The following is a 16241-nucleotide window of genomic DNA, read 5'->3' as shown; positions in this document are numbered from 1 at the left end:
AAATTTCACACCTTCTCAGTGTTTCTCAACAAGGGGCACTAATGGCATTTGAGGGAGAACTCCTCAATGTGTGGGACATTCACTATCACAATCTTACTCACACCACCTACCATGCCAATATCTTTTTTTTTTTTGAGACAGTGTTTCACTCTGTCACCCAGGCTGGAGCTTAGTGGCGAGATGATGGCTCACGGCAGCCTTGACTCCCCAGACTAAAGCAATACTACCTCCGCCTCCCAAGTAGCTCGGACGACACACATGCACCATGATACACAGCTAATTTTGGCTGTTGTTGTTGTAGAGGCAGGGTCTCACTATGTAGCCCAGGCTGGTCTTGAACTCCCAGGCTCAAGTGATCCTCCCGCCTTGGCCTCGCAAAGTGTTGGAATTACAGTCAAGAGCCACTGCACCTGGCTTCAGTATTTTCAAATGTAGTACTTCCTGAGATAAGAACCATTACATGACCCTTTCCCATGGTACCACCATCCCTATTTCTCCTGCAGCCATCTCAAGTGGGCTGATCTCTCTTCATTGGGCCTGGGGTGGAAGGGAGATTAGCAAATAAAATACAATGGAGAGGTGGAGAAATTTTAGAAGTATGGAGACTAAGTAAATATGTATAAAGGACTAAACAGTGTGGTGGAGATACACACTTTTTTTTTTAATTTAACAAACACAAGTTGAATGGAAACAAAATCAGAAGAGGTAAGTAAACTACGTTATAGACATTTGACAGAATACTGCCACTAAATTTTTTTTTTTTCTTTTTCCCCTTTTCTTTTTGTTTTTTTGAGATAGAGTCTGGCTCCAGTGTCACCCAGGCTGGAGTGCAGTGGTGCAATCTCGGCTCACTGCAACCTCTGCCTTCCAGGTTCAAGCAATTCTTCTGCCTCAGCCTCCCAAGTAGCTGGAACTATAGGCATGTGCCACCGCGCCCGGCTAATTTTTTGTATTTTTAGTAGAGACGGGCTTCATTGTGTTAGCCAGGATGGTCTCGATCTCCTGAACTTGTGATCCGCCCACCTCAGTCTCCCAAAGTGCTGGGATTACAGGCGTGAATCACTGCGCCCAGCCCACAAAAGATGTTTATGACAATTATGTAGCAACATAGGGGGTACTTAGTTCAGAAATAACACTGAATGGAAACAAGGCATGTTGGGAGTTCACTAAAATCATCTTAACAACTCCTTTCTCCAGAAATTCATTTTAGCTAAAGAAGCCTCTGATGTGAAGAGGGTCTGAAATAGTGAAAATGCAGCACTTCAAACTTCAACATACTTGCACTGTTGTCATGACGGCTTGGTCTCCGTGGGGGTCCCAGGATGCTGGGAAATCCTCTTCGCTTCCCTTTTTCTTCCCCTTCTTTATCTTTCTTCATACTTTGCTAGAGTCGAAGTACAAAAAATAAGAGATATGTAACAGAGTAAATTGCTTTTGCGATTTTCATAGTGTAATGCTAATGCTTAGTTCAAAGAAATTGTTAAATGTAAATGAAACCCCGTGCACGTGTGTGTGCACATACAGAGCACTCATTAAAAGTTCGCACACGGTACTGTGTACACCTCAGACTCAAGATGTTTTCTTCAAACCCTTTATCACTGACAGCTTTGGAAAATCAAAGGGTAGTTTTATAGCACATTTACCAGGAACTTATTCTAAACAATTCATTCATCCATTCAACAAATTTACTAAGTATAACTATTAGTAACTATTTTACTAATAGTTGAGAATACAATAATAAAGAAGGTCCTTGTACTCATACAGCTTTACAATCTAGTAAACACTAAACAAAAACACAAATAATTACAAACTGACAGAATCCTCTACTGCCATTAAAGATGTTCATGACAACAATTATGCAGCAACACAGGGGGTATTTAGTTCAGGCAAAGTAAAAGAAAAGTATAAGGCATGAACAGAATCAGAAATAGCACTCTTTCTAAACTGCTAATTTCACTTTTCACATTGTCTAGTAATAGTTTACACATCTGGATTTCTCACTAGATTTTGAGCTTCTTGAGAACAGAGATAGTATCTTATTAATGTTTGTATGACTAGCATTAATTGGCTGATTAAGTAAATACTGACAATGGAAGACACTGCACCCAAACGTAAAGAAGCCCTGAGGTCTGAACGCACTATTACATTATTTCAGTCTCACCTTGATTTTGGGAAGAAATCCAATCCGACCCCGTTTGTGCTCCAAATTTCGAGGCTCTTTCACTTTTACTCCCAAATGCTTCATATACATGAGAATAACATACTGCATGGTGGAACTGGAGGAGAAAGGATGAAGTAAAATTAAGACTTCTGAGAAGGGAGGGCTGGTAGAATAAAGACATCAAATGATTTCCAAAACCCCAAGGTTAGACTTACTGAAATGAATCAAACAAAAACTAAAGAACTATCTAGTCATGGCACAGAGAAGAGAATTCTACTCAGGACAGCAGTAGAGTATTAGTCAAATAACATACAAGCCACCAGAGGGAGACCACAAACTGTATTTGTAAATTAAAAGAAATAAATTGTAATTTAGGGCCGAACGGAAAAAACATAGCTTTTTCTTAAAATTCTATGAAAAAAAAGTTATGTTACCTCTTATCTTCCTCTACAGCCTGAGCAGTCATCCTAAAAAAAAAAAAAAAAGTTTAAAAATGAAATATGAAAGTTTAATTAACTTATTTTTTTGAGACAGAGTCTCACTCTGCCACCCAGGCTGGAGTGCAATGGCATGATCCTGGCTCACTGCAACCTCCAACTCCCAGGCGCAAGTGATTCTCGTGCCTCAGCCTCCTGAGTAGCTGCGATTACAGGAGTGCGCCACCATGCCTGGCTAATTCTTGGATTTTTAGTAGAGATGGGGTTTCATCATGTTGGCCAGCCTGGTCTCGAACTCTTGGCCTTAAGTAATCTGCCCACTCAGCCTCCCAAAGTGCTGGGATTACAGGTGTGAGCCACCATGCCTGGCCTTAAAAATTGTTATTAACTCAGATACCTGAAATAACAGAACAAATGCTTTGGGCCACACCCTAGAATAAAATACCAAAAGAACCCTGATCCCCTAAAGAACCATATCTGTTTCACCCTCATGTCCCCAACTGTATATGTTTCATGGCAAGAAATATTTCCAAGGCCTATACATTAAAAATAATTAATCAACCTGTTTTTGATCACTGATTAAAAGTTTTAGAGTTACCCATTTACCAAGACCCAGAAAAAGGAACACAAGAAATTTACCTAAAATAAAATATCAGAAAAAAGAAAAAAAAATTTCAGTTTCTCAAGTACTGTGACAAAATAAATGGCTCCACATACACAATCTGATACCTTTGCTAAAATTGCCCAAAGGGTACTTCAAGCGTAAGTAGCATCTCAGTAGAGAGGGCATTTCCACATATACTTCTATTACTTACAGTACTTCTTCAATTTTGGCAACAATCTGTTCTGCACATGTCCGCTCCTTCTCCAAAGTCAACCGGTCCTTGTCTCGCTCTGCATCAAGTTTAGTCAGCTCACTTTCAGCCAAGGTCAGTCCCATACTACGTTTCTGCCTAAAGGGAATAGAGAAGTTTCCTGAGGTAGCCTAAAGAAAAACTACCTCGCTCTGGGGACGTTTCATCACAGTCTCCATAGCTACGATTCCTAGGAACAGGAAAAATGTCACTTTTCCACTTATGGGTCCATGTCATCTAGGATACCAGAGGAAAAAATTCTAGAAGCAATGACTCCAAGAACACATACAATATCTTAAAGGAACACACTTAGCACAGACACAGCCCTGAGCTCAGATCCTGAAGGTGCCTGGAATGGAGAGTCTGGACTCTTAGTTCCACTCTAACCCTTTGGCTCCAGATGTTCACTATGTTTTAATAACAATAAGACTATATGGTTTATCTAGTGCTAAGCTGAGTGTTTAAAGTGTAACTTTTTCTTACCTAAAAAAATTAATTTAGAATAATCATATAAAATTCTATCTACCACTAAGCTTACCGAAAATCTTCTAAGTGCCTTTGAACCTCTGGATGGACTCGTTCTTGCATAGTTTGGATATAGTGGCGATGCAGATCCTCAGGAATGAGCTCAGGTCTTCTCTTTTCTTCATAAATGAAAGGAATTATGTTATCTAAAGGTATGTTGTGGGCAACATACAATTGGCAACATATTAATGCTATTTTGTATAAATTTAAGTTGAAATTTGCCAAAGAGAAGTTCTTCAGGGCAGTTCGTATATTTCATCCCAGAATTCTGATTTCATTTACTCTTTTATTTATTATTATTTTTTTGAAACAGAGTTTTGCTCTTGTCGCCCAGGCTGGAGTGTTAATAGCGTGATCTCGGCTCATTGCAACCTCTGCCTCCTATGTTCAAGCAATTCTCCTGCCTCAGTCTCCCAAGTAGCTGGGATTACAGGCATGCACCATCATGCCAGCTAATTTTTGTATTTTCAATAGAAACGGGGTTTCACCATGTTGGTGAGGCTGGTCTCGAACTCCTGACCTCAGATAATCCACCCACCTTGGCCTTCCAAAGTGCTGGGATTACAGGCATGAGCCACTACGCCCGGCCTCATTTATTCTTCAATGTATTATAGACTGTCTTTCTATTGTGATTCAGGTGATCAACTAGTCACCATGTGACAGACAAAACCTTTACAGATGAGCTGAGCTACGTATCTATTAAGATGTAATTCTCCACGATGTCAGTGCTCCAAGCTTACCTAGATCTGCAGACATTTCATCAGGAACAGAAACTTTCAGGTGCTAAAATGAAATGCAAACAAAAGGTGTAACAACACCAAAGATATTTCAAGATGTACATAAGTACTTGTGTAAAGTAAGGGGATACAACTTGGATACCCACTCTACAAGCATAATCAAGTACAAGCTCATTTATTCATTCACGTTTCACAGCACCAGAACATTCTATTATTTAAACTTGAAAATAAGCCCTTTTCCCAAGGATCATGCTATAAAGGAAATGTCTACAGTCGTTTAGCTAGGTGACTGAATGCTTCTGTGACACACTTACCCTAATGAATATACCGGCTTTGGCTTCCTAGAATCATTGGTCAATATAATCAGTTATACATCATTTAGATCAATATAGGTAAAACCTAAATTATGTGTATATTATCATATGAAAAACGTACTCATATATAGCCATGATTTTTCTTTCCTATATTTGAGATGCTCATTCTGAAGACCAGTAATATTCCTAATCGTTTTCCTACGTAAAGTTTAAGAACTCTCACAATGTCACACTCCCAGTGAGAAAATATTGAGTTTTTAGAGTTTTAAATCTCCAGTAACAATCTATAGTTCTTCCTACTGAACCAAATAAGGTGACTGTCTTAGAATTTACGTATTCCTAGCTAGGATTTTCCCCATAATACTTGCATAATAATTACCAGACTGTTGTTTTCCCCCAACCCCTAACTACCGGAGGGGAAAACTTTATTATTTTGCATTACGAGAAAAGATCTTAACCTCTTCCTGCTTATTTTGTATTGTATACCTATTTAAGTCATATAATTTCAGAATTTAAACAAGTCCTATGAGATCTGAAGTTTTAAATTTGAAAATAAGTCACTGCTAAAAATTGTAAGATCCCTTTATATTCATTTGAAGAAAAGTGAAATGGATTTTAAAACTTTCTCTTCGACAGGCAGTAGCTCAAGTCAACTTTCTTAAAAGCATTTCTAGCTCAAGTGCAAAAAAGTAATAAAAGCTCATTTGTGTATGATGGTGTTTATATGAAATAAATGTGAGCGGTAGCATAAAAGTATAATTAGCAAATCAAAGTGTAAGGATTCTTCTTATACTTTAATATTGATATACAGATCATGAGTAGCAAAATATAAAGTTTTGACTTAGCTTGGTGCCCTCTTAAGAAATGCAAAATTCAAACATACTTCAATATATTGTCATTTTTTTAGGAAAGTAAATTATTTTAATAAAAATAATACAATATTTTAAACAATGGGAGTATGATCAGAACCCTAACTCATTTAACCATACCTAAATGACCCCACTATGTCCCAGGAACTGTTCAGTGTTAGGCACACAGCAGTGAACAAACAGAACAAAAATATCTGGCCTAATAAAGCTTATATTCAGGTAGGAGAGTAAGAATATAGTCATCCCTTGATATCCACATGGGGTATTGGTTCTAGGAACCTCCAAGGATACTAAAATCAGCAAACTCTGGAGTCCCTTATAAAAAATGGCATTGTATTTGCATATACCCTATGCACATCCTGCTGTATACTTTAAATCTCTAGATTACTTATAATACCTAATACAATGTAAATGCTACGCAAATAGTTGTTATACTGTATTTTTAAAAATTTGTTTCATTTTTTATTGTGGTATTGGCTTTTGTTTTTTTCCTTGAATATTTCCAACCATGGTTGTTTGAATCCGTGGAAGCTGCAGGTACAGAACACTGATTGTATAAACTAACTAACTAAATAAATAAAAGTTCTATAGATAAAAATAACAGAAAAAGTGACAGAAAGTGAAAGGGTTGAGATTTTAAGTAGGTTGGTTAGGAAAGTCACTGAGTAGGTAATTGAATGTGAAAGTGTATAGACAATTTTGTAAAGGAATACAAAGAAAATGGGACAGGAGCTGGAGGGAGAAGTAGAGCCAATATGTTTGTGTGTTCGTTTTTAGAAAGGGAAAATAACAATGTTTGCACACTGATGTGAATAATTATCTGTAGAAAATATAAAACCGATGATGCAGGAGAAACGAGGATAATTGTTAAAGTAAGGTCTTTGAGTAGGTATAAGGAAATACACTGTAAACTGGGGCAGAGCTGCCCTTAGATAAAAGATGGAGAATCGAGGCCAGGTGCAGTGGCTCATGCCTGTAATCGCAGCACTTTGAGAGGATGAAGCAGGCAGATTGCTTGAGCCTAGGAGTTCAAGACCAGCCTGGGCAATATGGCAAAACTCCATCTCTACAAAGTACAAAAATTAGCCAGGCATGGTGGTGTGTACATGTAGTCCCAGCTACTTGGGAGGCTGAGGCAGGAGGATCACTTGAGCCCAGGAGACAGAGGCTACAGTGAGGGGCAATTGTGCCATTGTACTCCAGCCTGAGAACAGAGCAAGACTCTGTCTCAAAAAAACAAAAAAAAGAAAAGAAAAAAAAGATGGACAATCACTCTATAGCATCAGGAGAAAGAGTAGAGTACATGGTATGGTATAATGGAGGCAGATGATACATCTGGTAGAAGTTCTCTTCTATATACTTTAAATTTCTGAGAGAAACAACAAGGTCAAAGTTATCAGCTGAGAAAGGACTAGGGAAAGGAAGAGATGGAGGTTTTAGGGGGGAAAAAGTATGAAGCAGTCATCTAAGGGAACTGCAAATGTGAAAGGACTAGGGACCTGCAGCATGATCATCCAGGATGCATTAAGGGCTAGGTGCTATTTACCTGTAACAAGACTAACAATGAAACTTACTACTTTAAAAATCTTATTAACACTTTTAATGACAAAGTAAAATAATGGCAAATTGAAACTGACAATATATCAAAGGGATAATACATCATAACCTACTGGGGTTCATTCCAGGAATGTGAGACTAGTTTAATATTCTAATATCAATCAATGTAACTTACCATATTAACAATCAGAAAAACTACATAATAATCTCATCCAACAAAATTCAACATCCAGTCATGATAAAAACTCTCAGCAAACCAGGAGTACTCCTTAACCTGGTAACCTTTATCAGCATTTATTTCAGTGTAAGCATAATCTTTTCTGCTACTTTTTAGTAAAAATTATGCCTCTAAACTTCAAGGAGGCCACCCAGAGTTCAGTTATTCAAGTATTATTCCTTGGGTCTTAATATATATGTAATATCATATGTATTCCCTTCTTCATTTCCTTACTCTAATTGTACACACGCAAAAAAACCACAAATATATACATATGTGTGTGTGTATATATATCCCCTAAAACCTACTGTGAGAATTCACATGCCTAAACTAATTTAGAAATGATAAAAAAAAGTTTAGAGTTATCAATAATTGAAATATAATACAGGTGTGAGAAAGCACAATAAAATCCAAAAACATAGGAGGGAAGATTGGAAGCAGGAGGCCAATAATTCCATGTACTAAGGCAAAGATTACAACATTAACTTGGCAACTTACTGCTGATCGATCTAGAAAGAACTGATGAAACTCAAGGAAGATGCGACGAGTTTCCTTGGAATTGGTATGTTTATACAGGTCTGAATAGAGATAACAGAGCTGTAGTGGAGACAGGAATGAAAAAGACAAAATGAGGAACCATGAAAAATGTAATTTGCTAGGTCATCATTGAGTAGGAATGTTTGGAACGGGTAGGTTACCATAAACAATGTAGTTATTACTATATAATCAAGTGTTTAAAAAATAATGTTTTAATTATCTTTCATATCTGCCTTTATACGGAAAACTGAAAGAAGTCTGCCCACTTATCGTATAGATAGGAAAAGTTCTATGGCATATGAATCAACAGAAGAACTCTGAATCTGCTAGATTGTAAAATATATTACCAAAGTTGCAGGGTCAAATTGTGAAACTACATGGTGTAAGAAAACAGCCAAATGAGCCGGGCGAGATTTTAGTAATTCAATGCTCTGGAAACAGCTGCACTGTCCATTGATCTAGAGGAAGAAATGATTATGCATCAGTAACTCCAACATACAAATACTAAATGCAAAGTAGGCTCAATTGAACATAGCTATCCAAATTTCACTTTGATCTCCCTATAAAAAATTCAAGATTTAAAAAATTTCACTAAAATTTATTAGCAACAGAAGCTATGGAATCTCTTTCTCTGAACATTAACCATCTCTTGGGGATAGGTCAGAAGAAAGACCACTTTGGGAGAATGGAAATTTAGGAGATGATTACCAAGTAGCTCGGATGTATACAAATCAGTATGTAAAAAACAGTCTAACAACATTTCTAGAAATGTAGTGAAAGGCTTTTTGCCCAATCATAAAATAGTTGTTTATTCTTTTCTTCTGGGCTAATTGCAGAAAGGGTGGGAAATGAAGTTGTATGATTTTAAGTAAGATAAATCCTAGAATATTTGTATAATCCCTAAATATACTGAACACGGAAAACAATAATAATGTAAACTAGCATCTCAATTTTCATATTCCCAAATCATTCTAAAGACCAGCATTACCCAACTATCAAACCAGACAAACGTATTACAAAAAGAAAAACTATACATCAATATACCTCATCAACAAAGATGTAAAAAATCCTCAGTAAAATAATGGCAAATTGAAACCGACAATATATCAAAGGGATAATACATCATAACCTACTGGGGTTCATTCCAGGAATGTGAGACTAGTTTAATATTCTAATATCAATCAATGTAACTTACCATATTAACAATCAGAAAAACTACATAATAATCTCATTCAACAAAATTCAACATCCAGTCATGATAAAAACTCTCAGCAAACCAGGAGTACTCCTTAACCTAGTAACCTTTAACCTTATAAAGAGTCTCTAAAAAATACTTACAGCTAACATCATACCTAATGATGAAAGGCTGTTTTCTCCCTAAGATCAGGAATAAGGCAAGCATGTCTTGTCACTCTAATTCAATCTCATATTAGAAGTCCTAGCCAATGCAATAAAGCCAAGAACAAGAAATAAAAGATAAACAGCTTGAAAATAAGGAAATAAAAACTATACACAACATGTTTATCTATGTAGAAAACTCCAAAAGATTTATTTTTAAAAGCACCAAGAAATAATAAGTGAATTTAGCAAGATCACAAGATACAAGGACAAGAATCTAGCTAATCATACTCCTTTATACCACCAATGAACTGAGATGTGAAATTTAAAAAAAAAAAATACTATTTTAAGAAACACACTCAACCCCAAAGAAATGAAGTACTTAAATATAAATTAATGGCCTCTCACTGGCTTTAAAAGCAAGGTCATTTCTATTGTTCAAAGCTAAAATAAGCAATTAACCCAAGGAGCTACTGGTTCTAAGAAAATTTAGCTTCAAATCCTTACAAACGTCTAAGATTTAGCTTCAAATCCTTACAAACGTTATCTTAATCTCCAGAAAGTGTTCATTTTTGCAACAAATCAGACATTGCAGAAAAGTAATAATTTATTTTTTAGAAAGAAAAAAGTCATCACCTGTTCATGTTCAGTACCAAAATCATCATCTTCTGCTCCAATAATATGAGGTGCTATACGGGTTGAGGGACTTCCGACAAGTGATTGAGTGTCCTGGCAACATTCAGGGAAAAGAAACAGAAAAATTATCTGGTGGTCAAATTTAGAAAAAGAATAAAGCCAACCCATCAAAAAGACATGATTCACTTAAATGGTGAGATTTCGTTTTATTTCCGTTGAAGTACTTTATTTTCAAAGTAGGGGTTCACAAATTCTCAAGGCCATGAATCACTCTGGCAGAGAAAATGACCACAACAACAGTTTTTTTTTGGGTGGGGGAAAAACCATTTCCCTTGGAAACAGGAAATATCCTTTGCTCACTATACACTTGGTTGTCTGACTCTAACACTTTCTGTACACTTTTGTAACTTCTTTTATTAATTCATACATACTTAGAACTTCTTACAGAAAAAAATAAAGTTGGGCTTACATAAATGGTTACAATTAAAAAATTAAAGAAAAAGTGAATGAAGACAATAGGACAAAGGAAAAATAAGAGCAGAAATGATAATACAAAGTTAGAAGAGAGGTTAATATACCTGAGAAGTACTAACCCAAGATTTCCATTAATGATACATAATTGAAGGCTATCATCGAACTCTATTTTTTCATTTTTAATTAATTTTCATAAATGTATAATTCAGGATTTCTCAACTGTGGCACTGTTAATATTCTGGGCCAGAGAGTTCTTTGTTATAGGGGCTAGCCTGTGCATTCTAAGACGTTTAGCAGCATCCCTGACCTCTGTGGGCCCACCAGATGCCAACTGCAGCCTCAAAGCCCTAGACATCAAAAATGTTTCCAGACATCTGTCAAATGTCCACAGAGGCACAATCATTCTTGGTTGAAAAATCACTGATAAAATACTCTAAAACCATCAAGTAATCTCACAAACACTGCTACAGAAACAAAGATACCAAAATCCTAAGAATAAACTGTAGATTAGCAGATAGTCCCCCATGCAATATCTCCTCCATTTGTCAACTCACAAAGTTGGATTCAGCACAAAAACGGCAGTACAGAGGCATTAATATATAAAATAATAAACATCGGTGCTGGGCATAGTAGCTCAGGCCTGTAATCTCAGCACTTTGGGAGGTCAAGGAGGGAGGATCACTTGAGGCCAGGATTTTGAAACCAGCCTGGGAAAAACAAAGAGATCCACTCTTAAAAAAGCCAAAATAAATTAGCCAGGCATGGTGGCATGTGTCTATAGTCTTAGCTACCTGGGAGACTAAAGTGGGTGGACAGTTTGAGCCCAGGAGTTTGAGGTTATAGTTAACCTCTGTACTGCAGCTTGGGTGACAGAGTAAGACCCTGTCTCATTCATACATATATGCATACACAAATATATGCATACATAAATACATACATACATACAGGATGTCTGAAGACCATAAGTACTAAAATTAAAGACCATATAGCAATGGGGAATAAAAATTTTGGAAGAAATAGGAAAAAAATGAGTTTGGCTTAAATCTGACAGCAGTTTAACGTTGCAAGATCTGGATGGAGTTCAGCAAAGAAAGGTGGGCCTATGATTTGAGAGTCATGTGTACAGCAGTTACAGCAGTTATAGCTGAAGCTATATAAACAGATCCACAAGTTTTAAACTGAGTGAATAATAAGTATATGTAGTTTTTCCTCCTTGTATTGCAACACTACATATTGAGTCTCCTAAACACATTCTGCCTTTTAATAACTCTTATTATTTTCTTTAACCTCAAGGCTTTAATAATTCCACAAAAAAGAAATCAGGTGAAACTGGCTGGGCACTGTGGCTCATGCCTACAATCCCAGCACTTTGGGAGGCTGAGGCGGGTGGATCACCTGAGGTCAGGAGTTTGAGACCAGCCTGGCCAACATGGCGAAATCCCTCTCTACAAAAAGAAAAAAAAAGAAAAAGAAAACAGGTGAAACAACATAAATTCGTTTAGAGCAGTAGTCAGACAATTTTGATTTTATAATGATTTAATGTCTCTGATTTTTCGATAGTCCTTATGTTGCTGACAATAAAAACATTACAAAATGCTGTTGTATCTTTTACTCCACAACTGTAAACAAATCTAATTAGAAAATAAAATGAGAATGCTTAAAAGCATGCAATTAAGAATATGTAAGATCGAGCAAGTCTACTTCTTGATAAACACCCACAAAAACTGAAGGCAAGGCAGCATATTCACAATAGCCAAAAAGTGGAAACAATCTAAGTACCCACTGACAGACAGATAAACAAAACGTGGTATATATACATGTCATGGAATATGATTTGGTCTCAAAAAGGAAAGAAATTCTGATACATGCTACAACATGGATGAAAGCCGAAGACATATGCTAAGTGAGAGAAGTCAGTCATGAAAGGATAAACATTGTATCATTCTTTTTACCTGAGTATCTAAAGTAGTCAAATTCATAGACACAGAAAGTAGAATGGTGGCTGCCAGGGGCCGGGGAAAGGGGGAAATGTAGATTTAGTGTTTACTGGGTACCAAGTTGCAGTTGGAGAAGATGGATGGCAGTGATGGTCGCCCAACAATGTGAATATACTTAATGCCACTGTACACTTAAAAATGGTTAAACTAGTACATTTTATGTTACCACCACGACAAATACTAAGAACCTAATAATACTTACTAATCATGGAATAGCTCTTGACTTATTCAAATCTTTATTAAGTTTCTTTAATAAATTTAATTTTTTTCTCCAAAAAATAAAAAATAAAATATGTAAACATCAGATGTGTCTATATCATACTTTAAGTATAAGGAAAGCTAAAGACAGCACTATCATTGCATGGATTTCATACTCACAGTGTCCTGAATTGTTTCACTTTTCTCTGGGTTTTCCTCTAGATAAATCCTCTCTTTGGGGCCACTCTTGGGACTCTAATAAAAAAAAACAAGATCTTCAGTTCATTTCAATAGGCACACCAAAAGGAGAAGAGGGAAAAAAGTGTGAAAAAAAATTGCTCTGAATTTCATATTTGTATTTACAACTACTAAATATCTTTCATAAAATACTTGGTTCTGCTACCTTTTCTTTACTTCGACAAGTCACTTATTCTCTCACCTTTTCAGTTTTATGTTGATAAACAATACAGAGTCAACAAAACAATTTTACCTAATCTCCAGGCCTGGAGGTTACTTTCTACCAAATTACTAGATATATTGCATACCTCAAACTCATTATGTCAAAAATCAAACTCTTTTTTTTTTTTCTGGAGACGGAGTCTTGCTCTGTCACCCAGGCTGGAGTGCAGTGGCATGATCTCGACTCCCTGCAAGCTCCGCCTCCCAGGTTCACGCCATTCTCCTGCCTCAGCCTCCCAAGTAGCTGGGACTACAGGCACCCACCACCATGCCCAAATAATTTTTTGTATTTTTAGTAGAGACGGGGTTTCACTGTGTTAGCCAGGATGGTCTTGATCTCCTGACCTCATAATTCGCCCGCCTTGGCCTCCCAAAGTGCTGGGATTACAGGTGTGAGCCACCGCGCCCGGCCAAAATCAAACTCTCTTTATTTATCTTCCTTAACCCTTACCTTCTCAAACTATCCTTTCTATTCAAGTTAAAAGCATTTTGCCCTACTTATGAGTACAATTAAGCTTCTACTATTCTGTTACTCCCTTCATGTGAAAGGTGGATTTTAATACATTTATATGGTATTATATAATACCTAATACGGTTGTTCTTCAGTATTTGTGGGGGAATGGTTGCTCAAGTCCCTGATATAAAATGGTATAGTATTTGCATATAACCTATGCAAATCTTCTATGTATTTTAAATCATCTCTAGATTACTTATAATACCTGATACAGTGTAAATGCTGTACAACTAGCTGTCACACTGTATTGTCTAGGGGATAATGACTAGGAAAAAGTCTGTGCATATTCAGTACAGATGCATTTCTATTCCTGAATATTGTGATCCACGGTTGGCTGAATCCACAGATGCTGCCCACAAATACTGAGAATGGACTGTATAAAATATCAACCATATGGGATGCAGAAACTCACTTTGGGGAGATGAGGAACACCCCAAAGCAATGGGAGACATTCTTTAGAGCAACCAAAAATGAGGAAGCAGAGACCTAACGAATGCCAACAGGGAAGATACATTTTACCTATGCATGTACCCAGATATCTTGGTGGTATCACAAGATATTTCTGCCACCAAGAGAAAACAGCAGTTTCAAATGTATGCCCCACCTTGGAGAAATGAATGACTTTCAGGTCTTGGACAAGATATATAAAAGATTAGAATAATTCTGTCACAAAAATCAAGAAAGCTATTAAAGATATTGGAGGGGCATGTCAAAAGAACACAGGAGAAAATTTGAGAGGGTTCCCACCAACAGAAAAAAAAGAGTAACTCATACGGAAATCCGTGAGTTCAAAATATTACACACATATACCCTTCCCACTTGTCACCTTTGGGGTTTGTAAGAGTATCATCTCTCCTGAAAAGACTCTTCTGAAAAGAATCAAGGGAAGTATTTACCCTACATTTTCTGCATAAGCTATATTTTAGGGTAACCTATTAGCTAGTAAGGGAAATCATTTCTTGTAACACAACTCTGTGTAATAAATACAGAAATAATGACAAAATTATAATAATATCCTTTTGAAACTCAGAATAAAACAATGGATCTAGGCATTCTGATCACGAATGGCATGTGAAAACATTTCATAAAAGCTATTTGATAGGGAACATTATAATGAAGGAAATCATGCTGACATCACCTAAACACCTTAAGCTTACAACCACAGTAAGACAGCCATTCACATCCTGATGTGATATAACGAGATGTACACAATATCATCCATGAATTATTCCAAATAACAACTATCAAACCTAACGTGACCAAGACTTGTAGATTTAACTGGGAGTTTTCAGAAAATCTAGATAAAGTAACATGTCATACGACACCATGAAAATATAATTAGAAAATGGGCTGTTTTACTGAACATATGACCCAATTTCTTAACAACAACAACAAAAAAATGGCCAAGGAAAAAAAAGAAGGAAACTATTATAAATTATAAAGACTTAAAATGACTTATGAACCAATGGCAATATGAAAGCCTTGACTGGATCCTGAATCAAATAAACTGTAAAAAGATCATTATAAAACAAGGTAATAAAACTGTGTATTGAGAAAATATTAATTCTTAGGATTTAATAAGAATATTATAGCTATATTTTAAAAACTTATCTCTTAGAGAGAGACACATTATTAAACTAATGCCTCAGATTTACTTTAATCCAGTGTCTCGAGGATGTAAGGAATAGCGGGTACAAACAAAACTGCTAAGGCTAGGTTCTCAGGGACCTGAGGAGGATTATGTTAGTCTTTACTTTTGAATATGTGTAAAAATTTTCCAAGATAAATAGTTTTTCAAAAATATCACTCAAAAACTGAAAAATCAAAAGGAGAGATGCTCTGAATTTTAGATGATGATTTGTTACCAAGTTGCTTCTCTTGTGAGAACTGGGTATCAGGGCATTCTTTAATGCCTTCTCCAAGGTAAGCAAAAGTAGGAACTTTCACAAAACCACCAGGAAATTATTTTATAAAAATGAGGAGACAATGAAAAAGTTAAAAGAACTGATTCAAAAGATAAAATGTAAAACAGTAATTCAAAGTACTGTTAAAACAACAACAACAACAAAAGCAGACTGATTCCTCCATACTTACAACACAATTGAAGCAAACATGGAAATCCATAAGCTAAAAGCAACACATCTTTAGTCTCAAATGGACACTTGTAGAAATTAAACCTGTGTGTTACGTGTTCAGAAGACAGCCTAGCTTGGACTTTATCATTTCTCACTTGGATTTCCATGATATTCAGTTATTTATTTGGCCTCAGTTTCCTCATCAATGAAATGGTGATACTGTTTTTTTAAGATTATTATGAGTGTTAATAAAGAGTATCTGTAAAGCATTGGGTACAACCTCTGGCACAAAGTAGTTATTGAATAAATGCTAACTATTATCCATTCAGCACACATTTATTA

At 36.3% G+C, this 16241-nt stretch overlaps 1 protein-coding gene across 15 annotated transcripts in view; it reads right to left on the bottom strand.

The window, feature by feature from the left end:
• Positions 1-16241, bottom strand: part of ARHGEF12 (Rho guanine nucleotide exchange factor 12) — a 149637-nt gene that overhangs the window by 35585 nt on the left and 97811 nt on the right. For all 15 annotated transcript variants that reach the window (XR_012423805.1, XM_074015456.1, XM_074015457.1 and 12 more), the window contains 10 exons: positions 13032-13106; positions 10183-10275; positions 8556-8666; positions 8170-8268; positions 4718-4760; positions 3991-4096; positions 3414-3551; positions 2596-2628; positions 2162-2276; positions 1279-1384 (listed from right to left, as the gene is read on the bottom strand). Coding sequence is in view for 14 of the 15 variants with exons in the window: in XM_074015456.1 (XP_073871557.1) it covers positions 1279-1384; positions 2162-2276; positions 2596-2628; positions 3414-3551; positions 3991-4096; positions 4718-4760; positions 8170-8268; positions 8556-8666; positions 10183-10275; positions 13032-13106 (919 nt within the window). In the remaining variant the exon portion in view is untranslated. The remainder of the gene's footprint in view (positions 1-1278; positions 1385-2161; positions 2277-2595; positions 2629-3413; positions 3552-3990; positions 4097-4717; positions 4761-8169; positions 8269-8555; positions 8667-10182; positions 10276-13031; positions 13107-16241) is intronic.

This window comes from Macaca fascicularis, chromosome 14, assembly GCF_037993035.2.
Source record: "Macaca fascicularis isolate 582-1 chromosome 14, T2T-MFA8v1.1".
NCBI classification, from domain to species: Eukaryota; Metazoa; Chordata; class Mammalia; order Primates; family Cercopithecidae; genus Macaca; species Macaca fascicularis.
This window is presented reverse-complemented; position numbering and strand designations above follow the sequence as displayed.